This window comes from Mobula birostris, chromosome 10 (assembly GCF_030028105.1).
Source record: "Mobula birostris isolate sMobBir1 chromosome 10, sMobBir1.hap1, whole genome shotgun sequence".
NCBI lineage: Eukaryota > Metazoa > Chordata > Chondrichthyes > Myliobatiformes > Myliobatidae > Mobula > Mobula birostris.
In genome coordinates, this window is record NC_092379.1 from 39,044,111 (window position 1) to 39,069,369 (window position 25,259).

The following is a 25,259-nucleotide window of genomic DNA, read 5'->3' on the forward strand; positions in this document are numbered from 1 at the left end:
ACCCTGATGGTGTGGGTCCTGAGGCTCCTGTACGTCCTTCCCGATGGCTGAGGGGTAATAACTGTTCCTGAACCGGTGGTGTGGGTCCTGAGGTTCCTGTACCTTCACCCTGATGGTTGAGGGGTAATAACTGTTCCTGAACCTGGTGGCACTGAAGGCATTACGCTGACTGTGGTGCTTTACAGACACTTAGATAGGCTGACGGATGATGGAAAATGGCAGGCTATGCGGGAGGGGAGTGTTAGATTGGTTGATTCATTGATTGAGAGAAGGCACAGAATTGACCCTTCCGGCCCTTCGAGCCTCACCGCCCAGCGATCTCCCGATTTAACACCAGCCTAATCATGGGCAATTTACAATGACCAATTAAACTACTGACCGGTATGTCTTTGGACAGTGGGAGGAAACCGGAGCACCCAGAGGAAACCCTAGAGAAAACTTCTGGCGTTCACCTTTTTTTTTTACCTGCCATGACTGTTGAGGTCCCTTTGTCTAATCCTGGGTTTTGTGGAACAGGTAGAGCCACGGAGGTGCAAAGTTGGGGGCTCGGAGGACACGCACAGCTTCCCTCTGCTCCTGTCCTCGGTCACCCTCTCGGGATAGGCAGACGCGTTGGGAAACCTCTCGGCAACTTGATTCTGCTGGTGCTCGGGCGGGTTCCTGCAGTCGCGTTCCACGGCACTGTCCCGTAACCAGCTCCTGCAGCAGATCCTGTCTGGGGTATGAACTGAATACTTTAGCTAACGAAAAACATTCAAGATTGTTTAGTGTCATTTTCAGTACACAAGTGTCAAGGAGAACGAAATAATCGTAACTCTGGATGGGATGCAGGAGATAAATAAAACACACCAAGCCAAACACAAGAAGATCTGCAGATGCTGGAAATCCAAGGCAACACACACAAAGTGCCAGAAAAACCCAGTAGGTCAGGCAGCATTTACGGAAACGTGTAAACAGTCGAGGCTTTAGGCTGAGGCCCTTCATCAGGACTGGAAAGGAAGGGAGAAGACGTTGAGGGTGGGGGAGGAGAGGAAGAAGTACGAGGTGGTAGGTGATAGGTGAGACCGGAAGAGGGGGTGGGGTGAAGTAAAGAGCTGGGAAGTCGATTGGTGGAGGTGATGAAGGGCTGGGGAAGGGGGAATCTGATAGGAGAGGACAGAAGGCCATGGAAGAAGGGGACGATGGTGGAGCACCAGAGGGAGGTGATGGGCAGGTAAGGAGATAAGGTGAGAGAGAGAAATGAGAATGGGGAATGGTGAAGAAGAAAACTAGAAGTTCGACAAATCGATGCTTAACTCACTACTAAGATAAACTCCATAAGATAAAGAACACAATAATAATAATAATAAAAACACAATAAATATAAATACATAAGATAGCTTATATACATGGATTGACTGTACGTGCATAAAGTGACTCTAGGCACAGGAGTGTCTCAAAATCACAATCAATCAGTATATACCATGAAATTTGTCGTTGTGCGGCAGCAGTACCTTGCAATTGAAAATAAAAGCTGTAAATTACAGTAAATATATAAAAAATTAAAAAATTAAACAATTAAACACGTCGTGCAAAAAGACAAAAAGAAAATAGTGAGTTAGTGTTCACAGGTTCGATGTCCATTCAGAAATCTGATGACGGGGGAGAGGCTGTTCCTGAATCACTCAGTGTCTGTACAGAAGGTGACTCTGACAGGAAATGATCAGGTGGTGGTGGTTGGGGTGTGGGTTAGTGTTGGGGAAAGTCACTGTTTCTGAGTCTGGTGGTCCAGGCGTGGATGCTATGCAGCCTCGTCCCCGATGGGAGAGGGACAAACAGTCCGTGAGCAGGGTGGGTGGGATCCTCCCTGACATTACTGGCCCTTTCCCGGCCCTTGATGGTGGGTAAGCTCCTGGACCGGCTTCACTCACCCCCCGGTGGCTCGTGGGTGTGGACCCACTTCTGGGGATCCTGCGTTCTGATGTTTGATGTTCTGAGCGTTACTCGTTTGTTGTTTCTGTTGTTTGCGTGACTTTGCACGTCTGATGGTCTTGTTTCGTGGGGTGCTTTCTTTAAGTGGGTTCTCTGACATTTCTTTGTTTGTGGCTGCCTGCAAGAAGATGAACCTCGAGGCTGTGCACCGTAAGCATACTTTGATAATTACTGTACTTTGTACTTTGAACTTGGAATACATCCTTGATGGCTGGTAGTCTGGTGCTGGTGACACGTTGGGCACTTAATTGTTTCCTGAAACACTTAATTCAACAACTAATAATTCAGTTTTGCTCAGCCCACAAGGCTGTAATAAAATCTAGCACACATTCAGCAATCCCCCGATTTAATCCCAGCCCAATCACAGGACAGTTTTACAACCACCAATCAACCTACCAACTGGTAGGTCTTTGGGCTGTGGGAGGAAACCAGAGCACCTGGAGGAAACACTCGTGGTCATGGGGAGAACATACAAATTCTTTACGGGCAACGGCTGAAATTGAACTGGGGTCACCGGTACCGTAAAGTATTGCGCTAACCACTACGCTACGGTGTTGCCCCACGGAATCCTCATGCAAATCCAGCAGAGTTTGAGCAGTTTTGTAAAGAAGGAAGGGGAAGGGGAAAAATTGCAGTGTCCAGATGTGCAAAGCTGATGGAGACCAGTCCACACAGACTCAAGGCTATAATTGCTGCCAAAGGTGCATCTATTAAATAGTGACTTGAAGGGGAAAAATACTTATGTAGTCAATTGTTTTGTGTTTAATAATTGTAATTAATTTAGAGCACTTTGTAGAGATCTGTTTTCACTTGGTCACAAAAGAGGTTTTCTCTGTTGATCAGTGTCAAAACAGCCAAATTAAATCCACTATGATTCGGTGTTGTAAAACAACAAAACATGAAAACCTCCAAGGGGGACGAATGCTTTTTTGGAGGCACTGTACATACAATCGCTGACAAGCAACCAATGTGCAACAGAAGACAAACTGTGCAAATACAAAGACTAAACAAGTAATACTGAGAACACAAACTGTGGAGTCCCTGCAAGTGAGGAAACCCAGATTTCGAGTTTAGAAGGCTAAAAGGTTGTATTTCACTTACTGTAACCCCAGCAGTTGCAACAGGAATCACGCTGATCCCGAGGTGCATTTGAAATCTCCTCAGTGACATTAGCGTGCCCTGCAGCATCAGTCTGTCTGGAACAATTCACATTGCTTGCCAGGCCCACTTGGCTGCGGTTGCGTTTCAGGACCTTAGACAACTTCTTGATGGCCTTCGAGGTGGCATGCGGGTTGCCCGTTGCGCTCAGCGTCTCTCTTGCGGCCTTTTGCCCCTCTTGGGGGAATGCCTGGGCCTCGAGGCCACCTTGGCTCCTGGGCTGACTCTGGACCTCAGGGACGAATTGCCTCGAGCTCCCATTCTGCTCTGTGCTTTCGGCTGGCAGCGTGCTGCACGCATCCGCTGGTTCGGTTTCCTCCGCAACAATTGTACTCTTCTGGTCAAGCTCCTCAAAGATCTCCGACTGGGTATTCTGAAGAAAACAGAAATATAGATGAAAGGTTTAGAACACATAATTTTGCAGGCCATTCAGCCCACGATGTTGTGCTGACCTCATAACCTATTCGTAGACCGACCATAAATCTTAGCAACAGAATTAGGCCACTTGGCCCTCCGAGTCTGCTCCATCATTCCTTCATGGCTGATTTATTGTCCATCTCAACCCCAGCCTTCTGCCTTCTCCCCGTAACCTCTGACACCCTTACTAATCAAGAGCCTCTTAACCTTCATTTTAAGTACACCTCCACAGCCGTCTGTGGCGATGAATTCCACAGATTCACCACCCTTCGGCTAAAGAAATTCCTTCTCATCTCCGTTCTAAAGGGACGTCCTTCTATTCCATCATGGCTGATTTATAACTTCAACCACATTCTCCTGCCTTCTTGCCATAACCTTTGATGCCCTGACTAATCAAGAGCCTATCAAACTCTGGTTTTAAATATCCCCAATGACTTGGCCTCCACAGCCGCCTGTGACGATGAATTCCAGATTCACCACCCTCTGGCTGAAGAAATTCTTCCCCATCTCTATTCTAAAGTGACGAACCTCATTTCTGAGGCTGCACTTGTCTGGTACTCCACTCTCCCACTTTCAGAAACATCCTCTCCACGTCTGCTCTGTCTAGACATTCCAGTCTAACCTGACTGAGATATTTTAAAGAAAAGGCACGGTGTTGGATCAGTTTAATGTTCTCGGGAAATAATTGCAAGGGACCCATTAGTATCTGTTCAAAACTCGGACAGTTTCTTTCAGGATGGGCAAAGCAGTAACTGCATTTGCCACCTGGAAACATGAGGGGAAACATTTTCACTCAGAGGGTGGGGACAGCTTGGAACAAGCTGCCAGCATAAGTGGTGCATGCGAGCTCGGTTTCCACGTTTAAGAGAAGTTTGGATAGGTACACGGATGGTAGGGATATGGATGGCAATGGTCCTGGTGCAGGTCGATGGGAATAGACGGTTTAAAATGGCTCGGCATGGACTAGATGGGCTGAAGGGCCTGCTTCTCTGCCGTATTTTTCTATGACTCTCCGACGCCGCAGGAATCTTCTACCTTGTGGGAATGGAGCTTTCCCAACTGCTTTCACTCCCACCAACCCTCCCACCTGGGCATGGGGTTAAAAACCCAGAGCTACAGAAACCCCAACAGAAGCTCCATCCCTGGGAGAGGAAGGATATGCCAAGAAGATGGGCCACACCTGGAAACAGGTTGAAAGACTCCCAGGATGGAGGACTCTGGTGAGCTGCTGTCAAAGGCCTGTGCCCCAGATGGCGTTGGTGATTCTGTAAATTGGTGTTCACTCCCCACACTGCATTCTCGATCCAGCCAAGCCACTACAATCAGGGGGCCGGTTCAGGCCGAGCAGTGATGGGACCACTGAACAGAATCTCTATACACTGACTGGCCTGATCTCAAATAATAACAAGGCAGCCCACAGAGAAGTGGTCATCACCCTGACACAGTGGTGTCAAGAAAACAACCTCTCCCTCAATGTCGCAAAAACAAAGGAGCTGGTTGTGGATTACAGGAGGAATGGAGACATCAATGGATCTGGGGTTGAGAGGGTGAACAGCTTCAAGTTCCTCGGTATACACGTCACCGAGGATCTCACGTGGTCTGTACATATCAGCTGTGTGGTGAAAAAAGCACAGCAGCGCCTCTTTCACCTCAGACGGTTGAAGAAATTCGGCATGATCCGAAGAACTTTCTACAGGGGCACAACTGAGAGCATCCTGACTGGCTGCATCAGTGCCTGGTATGGGAACTGTACCTCCCTCAATCGCAAGACTCTGCAGAGAGTGGTGTGGACAGCCCAGCACATCTGTAGTTGTGAACTTCCCATGATTCAGGACATTTTCAAGGACAGGTGTGTACAAAGGGGCTGCAGGATCATTGGGGACCCAAGTCACCCCAACCACAAACTGTTCCAGTTGCTACCATCCGGGAAATGGTACCGCAGCATTAAAGCCAGGACCAACAGGCTCCAGGACAGCTTCTTCCACCAGGCCATCAGACTGATTAATTCACGCTGACACAACTGTATTTCTGAGCTATATTGACTGTACTGTTGTATAACTTACTGGACATACTATTTATTACAAATTACTACAATTTACACCTTGCACATTCAAACTGAGATGTAACATAAAGATTTTTACTCCTTGTGTATGTGAAGGATATAAGAAATAATATTCAATTCAATCAAATTCAATTCGGCCTCTCACTGGGTCAGTGAGACGGGCTGGCAGCTGCTCTTGCCACACCTGTTCGCTCCCCTGTCGTAGTTTTTCCCGTGACCCTGTCCCGTGCACTATTTCTGTTCGTTTCCATCTTACAGACCGTTCTCAGGAACTGAACCCTGTCTTAACCCTGAGAGAGCCTGTAAACGCATGGAATCCTATAAGGGTCATAGAATGCATCCAGTCATTGGGGGGTGAATCTGTGAAATTTGTTACCACAAGACGGCTGCGGAGGACAGGTCATTGGGTATATTTAAACCGAAGGTTGGCAGGTTCTTGATTAGTCAGGGTGTCAAATGATATGGGGAGAAGGCAGGAGAACAGGGTTGAGAGAGATAGTAAATCAGCCACGATGGAATGGCAGAGCAGACTCAATGGGCCAAATGGCCTAATTCTGCTCCCATGTCTTATGGTCTTACAGAGGCCAAAAAATTCATGGTCTGCTCCAGTTTCTAGTATTTTCTAAAATTTTGTCATTTTAAAATTAATTTTATAAGCTCAGTGGTAGAGTATTTGAGTACAGATTAGCAGCCAAAGAGTCATTTAGTTCATAATAGGCCTTTCAGCACATCCAGGCCGTGCCAATTTATTAAGCTGCCGAGTCCTGTCGTCCAGCACCTGGACTGTAGCCATCCCTACCCTCCCATCTATGGACCCATCCAAACTTCTCTTCAATATTGCAATCTAACCACAATTTACCACTTCCGCTGGCAGCTCATTCCACACTCGTACCACCCCCTGAGTGAAGAAGATTCCCCTCAGGTTCCCCTTGAACACTCACCTTTCACCCTTAACCTATGACCTCCAGTTCAGTGCCACCCAATCTCAGTGGGAAAAGCCTGCCTGCCTTTACACTATGGATACTTCTCATCATTTTGTATACCTCAATCAAGTCTCCCCTCCACCTCCTACGCCCCGGGGAATGAAGACCCAAACAATTCAGTCTTTTCCTATTACTCAGGTCCTCAAGTCCCTGTAATCGTGGTTGGCATTAGGGCAAAGGGACCGATAGCTCTGTGACTATGACTTGGGCTTCCTGTCGACACAGGCCTTGGTCAATTCAAATTCTCAACTTGCCTATGTGTGATTTAGAACAGAGATCATCGAACACCACAGCACAGTGCATTCCTTTTCACCCACGATGTTGTACCAACTTTTAACCTACTTTAAGATCAATCTAACCCTTCTCTCCTACTTAACCCTCTATTTTCCCATCATCATGTGCCCATCTAAGCATTTCCTGAATGCCCCTAATGTATCTGCCTTTAGCACCACCCATGACAGGGTGTTCCATGCACCCACTACTCTCTGCCTCTATCATCCCCTCTATATTTCCCTCCCATCGCCTTGAAATTATGCTTCCTGGCATTTGCCATTTCTGCCTGGGAAGAAAACTCTGGCTGTCCAATTGATCTGTCTTACACACTTCCATCAAGTCACCCCTCATCCTTCTTTGCTCCAAAGAGAAAAGCCTCAGCTGGCTAAACCTATCTTCACGAGACATGCCCTCCAGTTCAGGCAGCATCCTGGTAAATCTCCTCTGCACCTTACCTAAAGCTTCCACATCCTTCCTGTAATGAGGTGACTGGAACTGAACACAATACTCCCAAGCGTAGTCTAACTAGGGTTTTGTTAGAGTTGCAACATTACCAGTAGAGGTGGAGATTGTGACTCCTGCCCATTTTCATCTCCCGCCTCCTGCTGCGCCAGGTCTTTGGCCTCTTTCACAGCTTGGGGCTCCAGTGGGACCAGATCTTGTACCTGCTGCTGATCCCCGTCTTCGGCCTCTTGGTTATCCAGGACTTGGGCCTGCTGTTGTAACTTTTGCACATTGGCCTCCGGTTGGTTCACTGCCTCACTCACAGCATTTCCCTCTTGTGCTTCAGCAGGGATCTCTGATGGAACCTCTGTCTGCTCCTGCTTCTGGCCTGGTTCTTTCTGCTCTGCTTGGGATTGGTTCTGGAGCAGCGAGCAGTGTTCTGTGCCATCAGCCTTCTGTTCAGAAACCAGCTCTGGCTCAACATCTGCTCTGCCTGGAGACAACTCACAGCTGTGGCCCACATTCTTCTCCTCCCAGCCGCCTGCTCGCTGGCTTGGGCTGGAGACAATTCCTAGCACTTGGCTGGTCTGAAGGATACAAAAGAAAAAAAAACTTTGAAAACAGCTGGCATTTTAAAACACTCAGTAAAAAACAATCTTGGCAGTCAGTGTCAGATGAACTTCCTGAACTTGTGACGCTCAGAATACCATTCAGTTTCGCCTCAAAGACTCAGAGAGGCGTGCAGGAGAATCCTTGACAATGGCACCAGTGACAAGAACACGATGTAGTCAAAGATTTATTTCCATGATATTATAAAATAACATGACACTAATAATGCCATTCCTGATACCGGAACAGGTCAGTGAGCAGCTGGCCCAGGGAGAGGGGACCATTTAATGTGGTGAGATGTGAGAAGCCCCAGTGCTACTGCCCTTTGAGACAGGTGATAAAGGCAGATTTATTAGAGGCAATCAAATACTGGAGGGTGGGTCAAGAGAAACTGCTTTCAGTGGTAGGAGGGTCAATAACTGGAGGAAAGAGATTGAGGATAATTCTCAAGTTGCCATAAATCTCTTCACTTTGGCTACTGAGATTCCAGTTCCTGGATTTCCGCTCAGGCCTCTTGTTCGGTCTGGAATCAGCCTAGGCCTGGGTCAGAGGGGCAATGAAGTAATTTCTTCTTAACATAGACAGTTGTGATTTAGAATTCACTGTAGCCTGGCCTACTGAGTTCCTCCAGCATTTTGTGTGAGTTATTTTAGATATTTCCCTGAAGGGTAAACGCCACAGGGGAGCTGGACTATAATGTGTGGTTAAAGGTGTAGCTGGGTGGTGGGGTGGAGATACATCTCTACCAAAGGAGGTGTAAGGTGATCCTTCCCTCCACTAGTCTGCAGGTCACCCTTGGGCAAGGAATAGCACCTGCTTAGCCCTCCCGATCAGGGTCACATGAAGCCACGGAAGCAGGTGGTGGTTGGTTGTACGAACAGCCGGTGCATATCACAAGTCCTGGTTATACAACCACTGATGCCAGGCAGACAGTCTCTGAACAGTATTGATAATGGCTAGGGTCACCCGTCTTGTAAAGACACTGGCCCAGAAGAGGTTTGCCATTGCCCACAGTGCCAAAGACCATGATTGCCCACATCATACGGCATGATACATAATGATGATGGTGAAAGGAGTAAGAAAGTAAAATATCCTTTAAACAGAGAGAGAGAGAGAGAGAGAGAGAGAGAGAGAGAGAGAGAGAGCGACATCACAGAATGTTACTGTACAGGGAGAGCTGGGGGGGGTCACAGAAAGTTAGCTGTGAGTAATGTAGATAATGGCAAAGGCAAATGGAATTCAACACACAAAATACTGGAGGAACACAGCAAGTCAGTCAGCATCTACGGAAATGAATAAACAGTTGACGTTTCCGGGCCAAGACCCTACATCAGGACTGGAAAGGGAAGGGGGAAGAAGCCAGAATAAAAAAGGTGGGGAGAAGGGAAGGAGGACTCGCTGGAAGATTATGTGTGGAGCTAGGTGGGTGGGGGAGCGGGATGAAGTAAGAAACTAGAAGGCGATAGATGGAAAAGGTAAAAGGGCTGGGGAAGAAGGAGTCTGATAGGAGAGGACAGTGGACCACAGGAGAAAGGGAAGGGGGAGGGGTACCAGGGGAAGTGATAGGGAGATGTGGAAAAGAGGCCAGAATGGGGAATTGGAAGCAGGAGGGAAAAATTACCGGTAGTTGGAAAAATAGAAGTTCATGCCATCAATGAAAAGCTCTACACAATCGAAGCTTGTTTCCCACAGCCAGATTTCTTTGTCCTCAAAGAATTATAATTTACAAGGTTTTGGGGCAGATTTCACTACTACAGCAGACAGGTAAGAAAAGTCCCAGTGGTACAGGGGAGACAGTAGGCTTGGGACTCTTCAGTGTTATAGCCAGACACCAGGAAGCCAAGTTATCATGCCACCAGTACACCAGGTAATGACATCTCCAGCAAGAGGGCATCTAACTGCTTACCCCTGATATTCAATAACCCAACAGTTGTTTAAGACCCAACTATCAATGTCCTGGAGGGGCCAACATTGTTCAGAGTCTCAGCAGGACAGCCCACATGAGGTACCAGAGCAGATTGGATGTTGTGAACTCAATGAAGACCTTCCCATCTTCACCCTCTTCCCTTCCTAATTCCCCTTCTCCCATGCTCCACTCTCCTCTCCCATCAGATTCCTCCTCCTTCAGCCCTTTAACTCTTCCACCTCTACCAGGGGTTCCCAACCTTTTACTTGCCATGGACCAGTCCAATTAAGCAAGGGGTCTCAGAGTGAATGTGGAGAGGATGTTTCTTATGGTAGGGAGTCTAAGACCAGAGGACAGCCTCATAATAGCGAGGTGTCCTTTTAGAGATGAATAGGAAGATGAGAAGAAAGTTCTTTAGCCAGAGAGTGGTGAATCTGTGGCATTTATTGCCACAGTCAGCTGTGAAGGCCGAGTATTTTTGTATATTTAAGGCAGAGGTTGGTCAGGTCATGAAGGGATAAAGGGAGAAGGCAGGAGATTGGGGCTGAGAGGGAAAATGGATCAGCCATGATGAAATGCAGAGCAGACTAATGGCCTAATTCTGCTCCCATATCTTGTGGTTTTATGATATTGGGAACCCCTGACCTAAACCCTTCCAGCTTCCAACTTTATCCATCTTCCCCCATACCTGGTCTCACCTATCACCTGCCAGCTTGTACTCCTTCCCTCCACGCTCCCACCACTTCCCAGTCTTATTCTGGCTTCTTCCCAGTTCCTTTCCAGTCCTGATGAGGGGGTCTCGGTTTGAAACATCGACTCTTTATTCCTCATCAGAGTTGCTGCCTAACCTGCTGAATTCCTCCAGCACTTGGTGTGTGTGTTGTGGGTTGGAAGCAAAATATGCTTGACCCTGATGGACTGCCAAAGGCTGAGAGAGACACAATCTCCACCTACTGGCTGTTTATTAATACGTAAACCAGTACAAGAAAAAAAGAATTGTAGTCAGCATAGAGCAGACATGATCACATTGCACGGCAGGGCAGGCTTCTGACAACCAAGTCCAGCTCCTGGCCTTCACATCTGGCTGAGCTACTAAGACTGGCGGAACAGTTTCTACTGCCAGGAGAAGGCACCCAGGTGGGTTACTGATGCCTTAAAACCAGTCGCTTTGGGCTGATGCCAAACTGTCAATCTCTGCCATTCCTTTGCATTCATCAGCTGCACGGAGAGAGCTCGTCTGCTGTGTGGGCAACAACTTGCTCTCCGTGTTGTACTTCCCTGGCTTGCACATCATGTAGACAGCTAGGTCACAACATCCATGGTCCATTCCAACCAATGGAGGACCTCCAGGTCTAGCTCATTAACAGACTCCTTCAGCCGACTGGAGGACAGTCTCCATATGAAAGACCGGAAGAACTTAAGACATTGGAGCAGAGTTAGGCCTTTCAGCCTATCGAGTCTGCTCCGCTGTTTCATCATGGCTGATCCATTTCCCTCTCAAACCCATTTTTCCTTTAACCTCTGACGCCCTATCTAATTATTTGGTGATGCGTTGCCTGAGTTGCCTATTCAAACATCCAATATCAGTCCATCCTTTCTGAGATAAGGGGCCCAAAAATGCACACAAGACTCCAGGTGAGGCCTCACTACTGCCTTATAAAGCCTCAGCATTACATCCTTACATGCAGAAAGACTGGAATCCTCTCTCTCTCTCACTCACGCTGACACCAAGCTGTCTGGCCAGGGCAAACATCTGCCACCAGGTTTGGTTGCTAACTTGAAAGCCAGCTCACGTTCCCAACCTCCAAACCAAAGCCCCGCTTGGGCTGAAGGCTAAAGCAGTGAAGAGACCCATTGGCGTGACCCTCAGACGTTCCTTCAACGATATCCCTGCAGCTGAGGTCAGGAGTCCTTTAATAGAACATACAACAGTATAGTACAGGAAAAGGCCCTTCAGCCCTCAATGTTGTGCCAGACCAATTAAATTAGTAATCAAATAGCTAACTAAGCTCATCTCTCCTGCCTACACAATGTCCATATCCTCCCATCTTCCTCACATTCATGTGCCTCTCTAAATGTCTCTTAAAAATCTCTAATGTATCTATCTCAGCCACCACCGCAGGCACCCACCACTCTCTGTGTAAAAGATCCGCTCTCACATCTCTGAAATTACCCTCACTCACCTCCTCCTCTCCTTGGGACTCCCCGCTCTGGTTCTCTGCCTGCTCTGGATCTTCTCATCTCGAATTCCCGACAGGACATCGACTTCATCACTCCTCCACTGAATGCACTGCCCTCGACTCTCATCGCACCAATCCCAACCTGACCATCAATCTGCCTCCAAAGCCAGTATGTCCTTCCTCAAGTATGGAGACCAGAACTGCATGTAGTACTCCAGGTGCAGCCTCACCAGTACCCTGTACAGTTGCAGCATAACTTCCCTGCTCTTCAATTCAGTCCCTCTGGTAATGAAGGCCAATACTGTATTCCATTTGCTTTTGTGATAGCCTGCTGCACCTGCAAACCAACCTTTTGTGATTCATGCACAAGTACTCCCAAGTCCCTCAGCACAGCAGTATGCTGGAAATTTTTACCGTTTAAATAATAATCTGCTCTTCCATTTTTCCTTCCAAAGTGGATGACATCACATTTACCAACATTGTACTCCATCTGCCAGACCCTTGCCCACTCACTTAACCTATCAATATGTATCTCTCTGTATCTTCTGCACAATTTACCTTTCCACTCAATTTGGTATCATCAGCAAACTTAAGCGATACACTACACCCGGTTCCCTCTTCGAGATCGTTAATATATATTGTGAACAGTTGCGGGCCCAGCACCGACCCGTATGGCACCACCGCTCACCACCGATTGCCAACCAGAGTAACACCCATGTATCCCAACTCTGCTTTCTTTCAGTTAACCAATCCTGTATCCATGCTAATACATCACCCCAACTCTTTGCATCCTTATCTTATGGATAAGTGTTTTATGCAGCACCCTATCAAACACCTTCCAGAAATCCAAGTAAATAACGTCCATCTGTTCCCCTCTATCCACTGTGCTCGTTATATCCTCAAAGAACTCCAGTAACTTTGTCAAACAGGATCTGCCTTTGCTGAATCCATGCTGCATCTGCCTGATGGATCCATTTCTTGCCAGATGTCTTGCTATTTCTTCTTTAATGATAGCTTCAAGCATTTTCCGAACTACAGATGTTAAACTAACTGACCTGTAGTTACCTGCGTTTGCCGACATCAGTTTTTGAACTGTGGCGTGACATTCGCCGTCTTCTAATCCACCAGAACCTGCCCACAGTCCAGAGAATTTTAGTTTATTTTCTTTCCTTATTCCCTTTCTTTATTAATTGCTTGATGGGTCTTTGTTGCTGTTTGAAATTTTCCCAGTCTTCCAGTTTCCCACTACTCTTGGAGGCTTTCTATTCACACGCTTTTAGTTTGACGCCTTCTTTAATTTCCTCAGTTATCCAAGACTGGCTCTCCCCACCCTTATTGTCCTTGCTTTTAACTGGAATATACTTTTGTTGAGCACTGGGAAAAATCTCTTTGAAAGACTTCCACTGCTCCACCATATAGCCTGTATTCCCAGACTACTTTTGCACCCTCCATTTGTATGGGAAACTGAGTCATACTGTGATCACTCTTTCAGAGAGGATCCCTAACTACAAGATCACTAATTTTACCTTTCTCATTGCACAGGACCAGATCTAAGATAACACATTCTCTTGTAGGTTAAGTAACACGCTGTTCAAGAAAGCCATCATTTATGCGTTCTATGAAGTCCTCCACAAGACTGTCTCGACCAACTTGATTCACCCAATCTATGTGCAAGTTAGTCTCCCATGATAACTGCTGTTCCATTCTCCCGTGCCTGAGATATTTCTGTTTACTGCCTGTGCCACTGTAATGTGATTATTTGGTGGCTGATCGACAACTCCCACCAAGGATTTTTTTTCCCTTACTGTTCCTAATCTCTACCTAGATGGACTCAACGTTCTGCTCCTTAGATCTTATATCGTCTCTCACTGTCGCACTGATCTCATCCTTAGAGCGCTACTCCACCTCCCTTACCTTCCTGCCTATCATACCGTATAACCTGATATCCTTGGATATTTAATTCCCAATCTTGACCTAGCTGAGAGGTTGCTTTGAGCTGAGCTGTAAATCATCTACAAGATGTCAGCTCAGCTGAAATCATCTACATCTCGTAGATTAAATCATTAGTCCCACCTAAGGCGACTTAGCACGTCAACCAAGAGAAACTCTTACAGGAGTGGAGGATGATGACGTCTGCAGTCCTTCTGGTGACTTTGGCTTCACCAAGATCAACAGGGTTGGATTCTCCTGCAACTGGGACTCTTCTTGCAGGTTCTCTTCAGGGAACCCCCGTTCTTTGAGGAGCATTTCCTTCTGCTCCTGACTCTGCTGAATTTCCCTGCGCAGCTGCCTGGAGAGATAGCGAGATTTTCAATACCAAGCCATTGCATCAATATTAACAATGCCCTCTCCCACCCCTTCAATGTTCCAACCTCATGCGCAGTAGGGCCAGCACGCTCGGCTGTTCCAGAGGGAGCAGTACCGGGGGCAAGAATCACCGGCGAGTCTAACATTGAGGGGGGTGGGGTGCTCTTTGACATAGGAATGGGAAATGTACCTGACCTTGCACTCAACGTCAGTAAGACCAAAGAACTGATTGCAGACCTCAAAGGGTAAGATGAGGGAACACACATCAGTCCTCACAGAGGGATCAGAAGTGGAGAGAGTGAGCAATTTCATGTTCCTGGGTGTCAACATCTCTGAGGATATCGATGCAGTTACAAAGAAGGCACAACATCGGCTATATATCATGAGGAGGCTGAGGTGATTTAGTATGTCTGCAAAACACACTTGCAAATCTCTACAGATGTACCATGGAGAGCATTCTAATCGGCTGCATCACCATCTGGTATGGTGGGGGGGTGGGCACTGCACAGGACCGAAAGGAGCTACAGAAAGTTGTGAACTCAGTCAGCTCCATCATGAGCACTAACCTCCCCAGCATCCAGGGCATCTTCAAGGAGCGATGCCTCAAAAAGACGGCCTCCACCATCAAGGACCCCCATCGCCCAGGGCATGCCCTCTTCTCATTGCAACCATCAGGGAGAAGGTACAGGAGCCTGAAGGCACAAACTCAACAACTCAGGAACAGCTCCTTCCCCTCAGCCATCAGGTTTCTGAATGGACAATGAAACCATGAACATGAGCTCGCTACTTTTCTCCCCCTCTTTTTGCACTACTTCATTAATTTAACTATTATATATATATACACAGTTTTGATTATTATGTATCACATTGTACTGCTACCACGCAACAACAAGTTTCACGACGTACCCCGGTGATATGAAACCAAATTCTGATTCTGTTCCGTGTCACCAGTGATGACTCACCACACTTGATCAGAATCAGGTTTCACATCATTGACATATATTGGGAAAGTTGTTGCGAAACTTGCGACATAAAAACACTAAGTTGCAATAGGAAACATACTAAAAATTAAACTAAATGAGTAGTGCAAAAAGACTGCAATAAACAGTGAGGTGGTGTTCCTGAGCTCAATGTCCATTCTGAAATCCGGTGGCACAGGGGAAGAAGCTGTTCCTGAATCGTTGACTGTGGGTCTTCAGGCTCCTGTACCTCCTCCCTGATGGTAGCAATGAGAAGGGGGCATGTCCTGGGTGGTGGGGGTCCTTAATGATGGTAAGAATATATAGCTGTGGAGGGACAGAACATAGAACCTGACAGCACAGTACAGGCCCTTCACCCACGATGTGGTGCTAATCTTTAACCTACTTTAAGGTCAATTTAACCTTTCCCTTCCACAGAGCCCTCCATTCTTCTATCATCCATGTGCCTATCTAACAGTCTCTTTAATATCCCTAATGTATCTGCCTCTACCACCACCCCTGGCAGGGTGTTCCATGCACTCACTACTCTCTGTAAAGAATTTACCTCTGACATCCCCCCTATACTTTCCTCCAGTTACCTTAAAATGATGCCCCCCTTCCCCATTAGCCACTTCCAACCTGGGAAAAAGTCTCTGACTGCCCATTTGATCTATGCCTTTTTCATCTCCTTCATCAAGTCACCTCTCACCCTCCTTTGCTCCAAAAAGAAAAGCCCTAACTCGTTCACCCATTCCCATAAAGACATGCTCTCTGATCTGGGCAGCATCCTGGTAAACCTCCTCTGCACCTTTCCAATCATGAGGCAACCAGAACGCGACACAATTGTGTTGTGGGTAGTGGGGAAGTGATGTGGGATTAGAAAGAGGGTAAAAGGATTGGGGAGGGATTATAGAGGGGTAGTAGAGAATGTGGTTAAGACCATAAGATGCAGATCAGAATTAGGCCATTTGGCCCATCAAGTCTGCTCTGCCATTTCATCATGGCTGATCCATTTTCCCTCTCAGCCACAATCTCCTACCTTCTCCCCTTATCGCTTCATGCCCTGACCAATCAAGAATCTATCAGCATCTGTTTTAAATATACCCAATGACTTGGCCTCCACAGCTACCTGTGGAGCAAATTCCACGGATTCACCACTCTCTGGCTAAAGAAATTCCTCCTCTCCTCCTTTCTAAGAGGACACTCCTCCGCCTCTGTTCTGAGGCTGTGTTCCCTGGTCCAAGACTCTCCCTCCATAGGAAGCATCTCCCACATCCACTCTTTCGAGGCCTTTCACCGTTTGACAGGTGATGGCACACTGGGTGGCTGTGGGTCACTGGAGAGGGAGGGAGGGAGGGGGCAGGACTGGGAGGGGCAGTATAAACCTGCCTGACATATTCTTCCCGAGCCTTGGAGTCAACTGTTTCCAAGAACTTCTCGTATTTCTCTGAAGTGGAGCTCGGGTAGATCCTTTTGAAGTTCCCCATGTTTTCGTCTTCGTACTTCTCCACCTGTTCCACCCAGGTAGCCTGGTTGTTTCGTGTCTCGTCAGCTCTAATATGAAAGCAAAGAGGAGGTGTCAGTTATTCCTTTTGAAAATCGATCTCTTGCCATAAGACCAGAAAACACAGGAGCAAAATGAGGCCATTCAGCCCATCGAGCCTGCTCCAGAATTCCATCACGGCTGAGATATTTTCTTTCTCCAGCCTTCTCTCCATAACCTTTGACCCCCCCTTACTAAACAAGAACCTATCAACCTCCACTTACTCAATGACGTGGCCTCCACAGCCATATTTTGCAATTATTTCCACAGATTCGCCACCCCCGACTGTAGAAATCCTTCCTTGTCTCTGTTCGAAAGGGACATTCTTGTATTCTCAGGCTGTGTCCTCTGGTTTTAGATTCCCGTACAGAAAGAAGCGGCCTTCCTACATCCACTCTGCCTAGGCCTTTCAATATTTGATAGATTTCAATGTGATCCTCCCACATTTTTCTAAACTCCAGCAAGTACAGGCCCAGGGCTATCAAACGCTCCTCAAAACTTAACCCTTTCATTCCCAGGATCATTCTTTTGAACCTTCTCTGGACTTTCTCCAATGCCAGCCCATCTTTTTTTTGATGTTAAAGGGCTGAACTAGTTAGCACGAGAAGGCACAGTTTTAAGGTGCTTGGAAGTAGATACAGAGATGTTGGGGTAAGTTTTTTCACACAGAGAGTGGTGAGTGCGTGGAATGGGCTGCCGGCAACGGTGGTGGAGGCGGATATGATAGGGTCTTTTAAAAGACTCCTGGATAAGTACATGGAGCTCAGAAAAATGGAGGGCTATGGGTAACCCAAGGTTCGGCACAGCTCTGTGAGCCAAAGGGCCTGTATTGAGCTGTACGTTTCTATGTTTCTATCATCATGTGCTGGGTCATATGACATCATCATTATGTGCCGTGCTGTATGACATGGGCGATCTTGGTCCCATGGCCATGATTGGGCCATGGCCCCATGGGAAGCAGGGATTTAGATTCTTAGACCACTGGGATCTGTTTTGGGGCAAGGATGAATTGTACAAAAGGGACGGGTTGCACCTAAACAGGCGGGGGACCAGCATTCTAGCAGGCAAGTTTGCCACTGCTACACTGGTGTATTTAAACTAAATAGTGGGGGGGGGAAGAGAGGAAATATAAGGATGGAGTTAAAGGGAAAGAGAGAATAAGGAAAGTTAAGAAAGACAACAGAATTAACAGGGCAGAAAGCTCAGGAAGGGATCGGAGAATATGGCCAAGTGCAATAGGAATCGATGTGAAAGGTGAGGGGAGTACTCTAATGGATTAAAAGTATTATATATCAATGCACGGAGTATAAGAAATAAAGTGGATGAGCTTGAGGCTCAGTTGGAAATTGGCAAGTATAATGTTGTAGGAATAACAGAGACATGGCTGCAAAAGGACCAGGGCTGGGAAATAAATATTCAAGGGTATACGTCCTATCAAAAGAACAGACAGGTGGACAGAGGGGGTGGGGTGGCTCTGTTGGTGAGGAATGAAATTCAGTCCCTTGCAAAGGGCGACACAGAATCAGGAGATGTAGAGTCAGTATGGATAGAACTGAGAAATTGTAAGGGCAAAAAGACCTTAATGGGAGTTATCTACAGGGCCCCAAACAGTAGCCTGGATATAGGGTGCAAGTTGAATCAAAAGTTAAAATTGGCATGTCGCAAAGGTAATGCTACGGTTGTTATGGGGAATTTCAACACGCAGGTAGACTGGGAAAATCAGGTTGGTCCAGACCCCAAGAAAGGGAGTTTGTGGAGTGCCTCCAAGATGGATTCTGAGAGTAGCTTGTACTGGAACCTACCAGGGAGAAGGCAATTCCGGATTTAGTGTTGTGTAATGAACTGGATTTGATAAGGGAACTCGAGGTAAAGAAGCCATTAGGAGGTAGTGACTATAATATGATAAGTTTTCAAATACAATTTGAGAGAGAGAAGGGAAAATCGGAAGTGTCAGTATTGCAGTTGAACAAAGGGGACTATGGAGCCATGAGGGAGGAGCTGGCCAAAGTTGACTGGAAAGATACCCTAGCAGGGATGACAGTGGAACAACAATGGCAGGTACTTCTGGGAAGGTGCAGGATCAGTTCATTCCAAAGCGGAAGAAAGTTTCTAAGGGGAGTAAGGGACGACCATGGATGACAAGGGAAGTCAAGCATAGTATAAAAATAAAAAAGTATAACATAGCAAAGATGAGCGGGAAGCCAGAGGATTGGGAGACTTTTAAAGAGCAACAGAGGATAACTTAAAAGGCAATATGGGGAAAAAAGATGAGATACGAAGGCAAGCTAGCCAAGAATAGAAAGGAGGATAATAAAAGCTTCTTTAGGTATGTGAAGAGGAAAAAATCAGTTAAGACCAAAGTTGGGCCCTTGAAGACAGAAACGGGTGAATTTATATGGGGAACAAGGAAATGGCAGATGAGTTGAACAGGTACTTTGGATCTGTCTTCACTGGGGAAGACACAAACAATCTCCCAGATGTAATAGTGGCCGGAGGACCTAGGGTAACGGAGGAACTGAAGGAGATTCATATTAGGCAGAAAATGGTATTGGATAGACTGATGGGACTGAAGGATGGTAAATCCCCAGGGCCTGATGGTCTGTACCCCAGGGTACTTGAGGTGGCTCTAGAAATCTTGGATGCATTGGTAATTATTTTCCAAAGTTGTATAGATTCAGGATCAGTTCCTGAGGACTGGAGGGTAGCTAATGTTATTCCACTCTTTAAGAAAGGAGGGAGAGAGAAAACAGGGAATTATAGACCAGTTAGCCTGACATCAGTGGTGGGAAAGATGCTGGAGTCCATTATAAAGGATGAAATAGCGGCACATTTGGATAGCAGTAACAGGATCGGTCCGAGTCAGCATGGATTTACGAAGGGGAAATCATGCTTGACTAATCTTCTGGAATTTTTTGAGGATGCAACTATGAAAATGGACAAGGGAGAGCCAGTGTACCTGGACTTTCAGAAAGCCTTTGATAAGGTCCCACATAGGAGATTAGTGGGCACAATTAGAGCACATGGTATTGGGGGTAGGGTACTGACAGATAGAAAATTGGTTGGCAGACAGGAAACAAAGAGTAGGGATTAATGGGTCCCTTTCAGAATGGCAGGCGGTGACTAGTGGGGTACTGCAAGGCTCGGTGCTGGGACCACAGCTATTTATAATACATTAATGATTTAGATGAAGGGATTAAAAGTAACATTAGCAAATTTGCAGATGACACAAAGCTGGGTGGCAGTATGAAATGTGCGGAGGATGTTGAGATAATGCAGGATGACTTGGACAGGTTGGGTGAGTGGGCAGATGCAGTTTAATGCAGATAAATGTGAGGTTATCCACTTTGGTGGCAAGAACAGGAAGGCAGATTACTATTTGAAAGGTGTCAAGTTAGGAAAGGGGAAGTACAATGAGTTTGGTGTCCTTGTTCATCAGTCACTGAAAGTAAGCATGCAGGTACAGCAGGCAGTGAAGAAAGCTAATGGCCTAACAAGGGGAGTTGAGTTGAGTTGAGTACAGGAGCAAAGAAGTCCTTCTGCAGTTGTACAGGGCCCTGGTGAGACCACACCTGGAGTATCATGTACAGCTTTGGTCTCCAAATTTGAGGAAGAACATTGTTGCTATTGAGGGAGTGTAGTCGAGGTTCACGCGGTTAATTCCCGGGATGGCGGGACTGTCATATGGTGAAAGATTGGAGCGAATGGGCTTGTATACACTGAAATTCAGAAGGATGAGAGGGGATCTGATTGAAACATACAAGATTATTAAGGGATTGGACACGCTAGAGGCAGGAAACATGTTCCCAATGTTGGGGGAGTCCAGAACCAGAGGCCACAATTTGAGAATAAGGGGCAGGCCACGTAGAACGGAATTGAGGATAAACTTTTTCACCCAGAGAGTTGTGGATCTGTGGAGTGCTCTGCCTCAGAAGGCAGTGGAGGCCAATTCTCTGGATGCTTTCAAGAAAGAGCTAGATAGAGCTCTTAATGATAGTGGAGTCAAGGGATATGGGGAGAAGGCAGGAACAGGGTACTGATTGTGAATGATCAACCATGATCAAAGTGAATGGTGGTGCTGGCTCGAAGGGCTGAATGGCCTACTCCTGCACCTATTGTCTATTGATTGCTCTTGGCAAAGTTATCTACAGAAGTGGTCTGCCACTGCCTTCTTCTGGGCCAGTGTCTTTAAAAGACGGGTGACCCCAGTCATTATCAATACTCTGCAGAGATTGTCTGCCTGGCGTCAGTGGTCACATACCCAGGACTTGCGATCTGCACTGGCTGCTCATACGACTGTCCACCACCTACTCCCTGATCAGGGGGCTAACCAGGTGCTACATATTGTCCAAGGGTGACCTGCAGGCTAGAGGGGGGAAGGGGCACCTTACACCTCCTTTGGTAGAAACGTAACTCCGCCTGCCACCCAGAACTGCTCACAATACTCCAAGTGCGGTCTGACCAGTGCCTTATAAAGCCTCAGCATTACTTCCTTGGTGATATGTTCTAGTCCTCTTGAGCGCAGTCTAGCCCACAGTCCTCACTCCACCTCTGCATGCCTGCTGAATCCACCTCCTTTCCCCTTTGTTGCAGCTCTAAGCAGCAGGAGGAACTTCTGACACAAGAAAGTCTGCAGTTGCTGGAAATCCAAAATGCTGGAGGAACTCAGCAGGTCAGGCAGCATCTGTGGAAGGGAATAGACAGTCGACATTTCGGGCTGAGACCATTCATCGGGACTGGAAAGGAAGAGGAAGATGCCTGAATAAGAAGGTGAGGGGAGGAGAAGGAGGATAGCTGGGAGGTGATAGGTGAAGCCAGGTGGGTGGGAAAGGTCAAGGGCAGGAGAGGAAAGAATCTGATAGGAGCGCAGAGTGGACAACAGGAGAAAGGGAAGGAGCAGGGGACACAGAAGGATGTAATAGGCACGTGAGAAGAAAGGAATGGAGGAAGGAATAGTGAAGAATGGGGGAGGGTCGAAATTTGTTTTCCAGAAGGAGGAATCGATATTCATACTGTCACGTTGGAGGCTACCCAGACACAATATAAGGTGTTACTCCTCCACCCTGAGGGTGGACTCACCTTGGCACGAGGAGGCCGTGGACTGACACCTGGGAATGGGAATCAGAATTAAAATCTTTGGCCACCAGAATGTCACGCTGGTGGCGGATGGCACAGAGGCGCTCGGCGGCTATGCCTGAGCAGTGGGAAAATGTGGAACTTTAAAATGTGCAGGGAATAGCAGCGATACTTTGGAGGGGAGGTTTTTATAAAAGGATAGGAGAGGCTAACATTAAGATCGAGGATCAATTTTATGCACCAGATAAGTTTGCACGTATTTGGAATTCACTGCATGGTGTTGATCAGGGCATGACAGGCGACAAAATCCAACAATGTACAACAATTATACAGAATAAAGAAAAGAGATTCCGCAGGTGCTGGAAATCCAAAGTAACAGACACAAAATGCTGGAAGAACTCAGCAGGTCAGGCCGTATCTACGGAAAGGAATAAACAGTCGATGTTTCTGGCCAAGACCCTCCATTAAAGAATAAGGAAGTAGACAAAGGTAAGCCAGAGGTTAAAGTTTGGATATGGAATATAATGTGCATAAATATATAAATACTAGTATGGATTTACAAAGTAGACAGCGTATCAAAATGTGTTTACAGTTCAGTGCAGTGACAGGGTAATAGTTAGAGGGGGTTGGGGGTCGGTGGGGGAGTAACTAGGATGGTTGATCAGATGAACTGCCTGAGGGGAAAAAATCTTTTGAGATGGCATGAGGTCTCGTTTTCAGAAACCCAAGGTGATTTCCCGAAGGGAGCTTTTGGAAAAGTGAGTTTGCAGGGTGGGTACAGTCTTCAGTGATTTTCCTGCCCACTTCTTATTCTGAACGCATACATCGGCTTCCCCTTCTGGGGAAATAGTCCTTCCCCCTTCCCTCTGCTTCTGTTTCCCACTCTGGCCTCTCACCTCTTCTCACCTGCCGGTCACCTTCCCCTGGGCACTCCTCCTCCTTCCCTTTCTCCCACGGTCCACTCTCCTCTCCTATCAGATTCCTTCCTCTCCAACCCTTCAACTTTCCCACCCACCTGGCTTTACCTATCACCTTCTAGCTATCCTCCTTCCCCTCCCTCCCCACACCTTTTTATTCCTTTCCAGTCCTGAAGAAGGGTCTCGGCCCAAAATGGCGACTGTTTGTTCATTTGCGTAAGAGGAGCAGAATTAGGCCATCTGGCCCATCGAAGCTGCTTTGCCATTTGATCACGACTGATCCCTTCCCATCTCAGCCTCAATCTCCTGCCTTCTCCCCATAACCCCTCATGCCCTGACTAATCAAGGATCTATCAACCTCTGCCTTAAATATACCCGATGACTTGGCCTCCACTCCCATCTGTGGCGATGAATTCCACAGATTCACCACCCTCTGGTGAAAGAAATTTCTCGTCATCTCTGTTCTAAATGGGTGCTGCCTGGCCTGCTGAGTTCCCCCAGCACTTTGTGTGTGCAGCTGAATTTGACAGCAGGAATATTCATTAATTATCGTTGCCCAACGTGGCACTCTTCAGTCTTTCAGTCACCTGTACTCCCGCGACCACCAGATCTTAGGCAGCTGTTCCTTCTTTCGCGGCCTCTCTTCCTCCATGTCTTTCTGCCGGCCACAAGCTGCAAGGTTAATCATGCAGAGTGTATCATAAAGAAGATCCTCCTTCACCTCTTGATCAAGATTGGAGTCCATCACAGAGCTCAGGGAATGCTTAACCTGCAACATTAATAATTAAAAATTAATAGTGTTGGCCAAAAAGAACAACAGTCTACAAATCAGTGAATTCAAATGAATCAAGGGCAGTGGAAGTAGGCAAACAAACTGTCTTTGTTCTTGCCACATGCTGAAAGGAGGTGGAGGTGGCCATTTTGTGAGACTGTCCTTGCACACCCTCCATTTTGTGAACTCTTCGATTCTAGCTCTGGGATTATCGAATCAGAGCAATTGAATGTGGACGCAAGGAGTTTCAGCTAACGACCGGCTAACCCGGGACCACTCTCAGACAAGCAGCGATTTATAATGTAAAGTGGCAGACTTGCAGAAGAAATCTACAACCTCATTAGGCTCAGTGCCTGGGTCAGCTACCTTAGCTGCTTTGAACCAGGCCGAGTTGAAAAAAACAAAGGCACGGGTCTGGGGGTAAAGACCATTGAACAATGCTGGCTGGAGCCCTGGACCAGAGCCATTAAGAAGGTGACCCAGGTAGGGTGCCACTTCTCAGCCCAGTTTTGCATCCTATCAATGTCCTGCTGTAACCTCTGACAGCCCTCCACACTATCCACAACACCTCCAACCTTTGTGTCATCAGCAGATTTACTAACCCATCCCTCCACTTCCTCATCCAGGTCAATTGGTGGCCACCGGGAGGTCCCGTTTTTCTCTGGTGGATAGACTGTAGGTGCTCGTTGAAGCGGTTTCCCAAACTGGGCCGGGTCTCTCCGATATACAGGAAGCCACACCAGGAGCACCGGATACAACAGATGACCCCAACAGACTCACAGGTGAAATGTCGCCTCACCTGGAAGGACCGTTTGGCCCCGAATGGTAGTGAGGGAGGAGATCCAAGTGCAGGTGTGGCACTTCTCCTGGTGGCCACCAATTTTAATTCTACTTCCTATTCCCATTCCAACATGTCAGTCCATGGCCACCTCTACTGCCGCAATGAGGCCACACTCAGGTTGGAGGAACAACTCCTTATTCCGTCTGGGTGTGTGTGTGTGTGTGTGTGTGTGTGTGTGTGTGTGTGTGTGTGTGTGTGTGTGTGTGTGTGTGTGTCTGTGTCTGTGTGTGTGTGTGTGTGTGTGTTGCTTTGGATTGCCAGCCTCTGCAGATTTTCTCTTGTTTTTAATCACCCTCTGGTGTCTTCCTCTCTGGAACCATTTTAATGTGGATTTAACTATGGACAAATGCCAGGTCTTTGTCTATGGGAACTATCATAAACGACTATGGTCTTCCACCCATCTACAGATGCATATCTTCCATTGTGTCATAGTCTAAGAGCACTAAAAGACAGAAGTAGGCCATTTGGCCCATCTAGTCCATGCCAAAATATTATTCTGCCAATTCCTATCAATCTGCACCTGTACCATAGACCTCGATACTCCTGCCATCCACATACTTATCTAAACTTTTCTTAAATGTCGCATCCGCCACTTCCGCTGGCACACTCTCACCACTCTTTGAGTGAAGAAGATCCCTTTCATGTTCCCCTTAAACATTTCACCTTTCTCAATTAACCCATGACCTCTAGTTCTAGTCTCACCCATCCTCAGCAGCAAAAGCATGCTTCCATTTACTCTATGTTCCTCATGGTTTCGTAGACCTTTATCAAATCTTCCTTGATTCCCTGTGCTCTAGAGAATAACTCTCCCTGTAACTCAGGCCCTCGAGACCCAGCAACATCC

The 25,259-nt window shown here is 47.1% G+C and overlaps 1 protein-coding gene across 1 annotated transcript in view; it reads right to left on the reverse strand.

The window, feature by feature from the left end:
- Positions 1-461: 461 nt before the first annotated feature.
- The window catches only part of LOC140203605 (uncharacterized), a 56,384-nt gene continuing 31,586 nt past the window's right edge, over positions 462-25,259 (reverse strand). The window contains exons 7-12 of the mRNA XM_072269653.1: positions 23,390-23,571; positions 16,655-16,823; positions 14,116-14,289; positions 7,419-7,895; positions 3,073-3,502; positions 462-715 (exon numbers count right to left, since the gene is read on the reverse strand). Of these exons, the coding sequence (XP_072125754.1) occupies positions 462-715; positions 3,073-3,502; positions 7,419-7,895; positions 14,116-14,289; positions 16,655-16,823; positions 23,390-23,571 (1,686 nt within the window). The remainder of the gene's footprint in view (positions 716-3,072; positions 3,503-7,418; positions 7,896-14,115; positions 14,290-16,654; positions 16,824-23,389; positions 23,572-25,259) is intronic.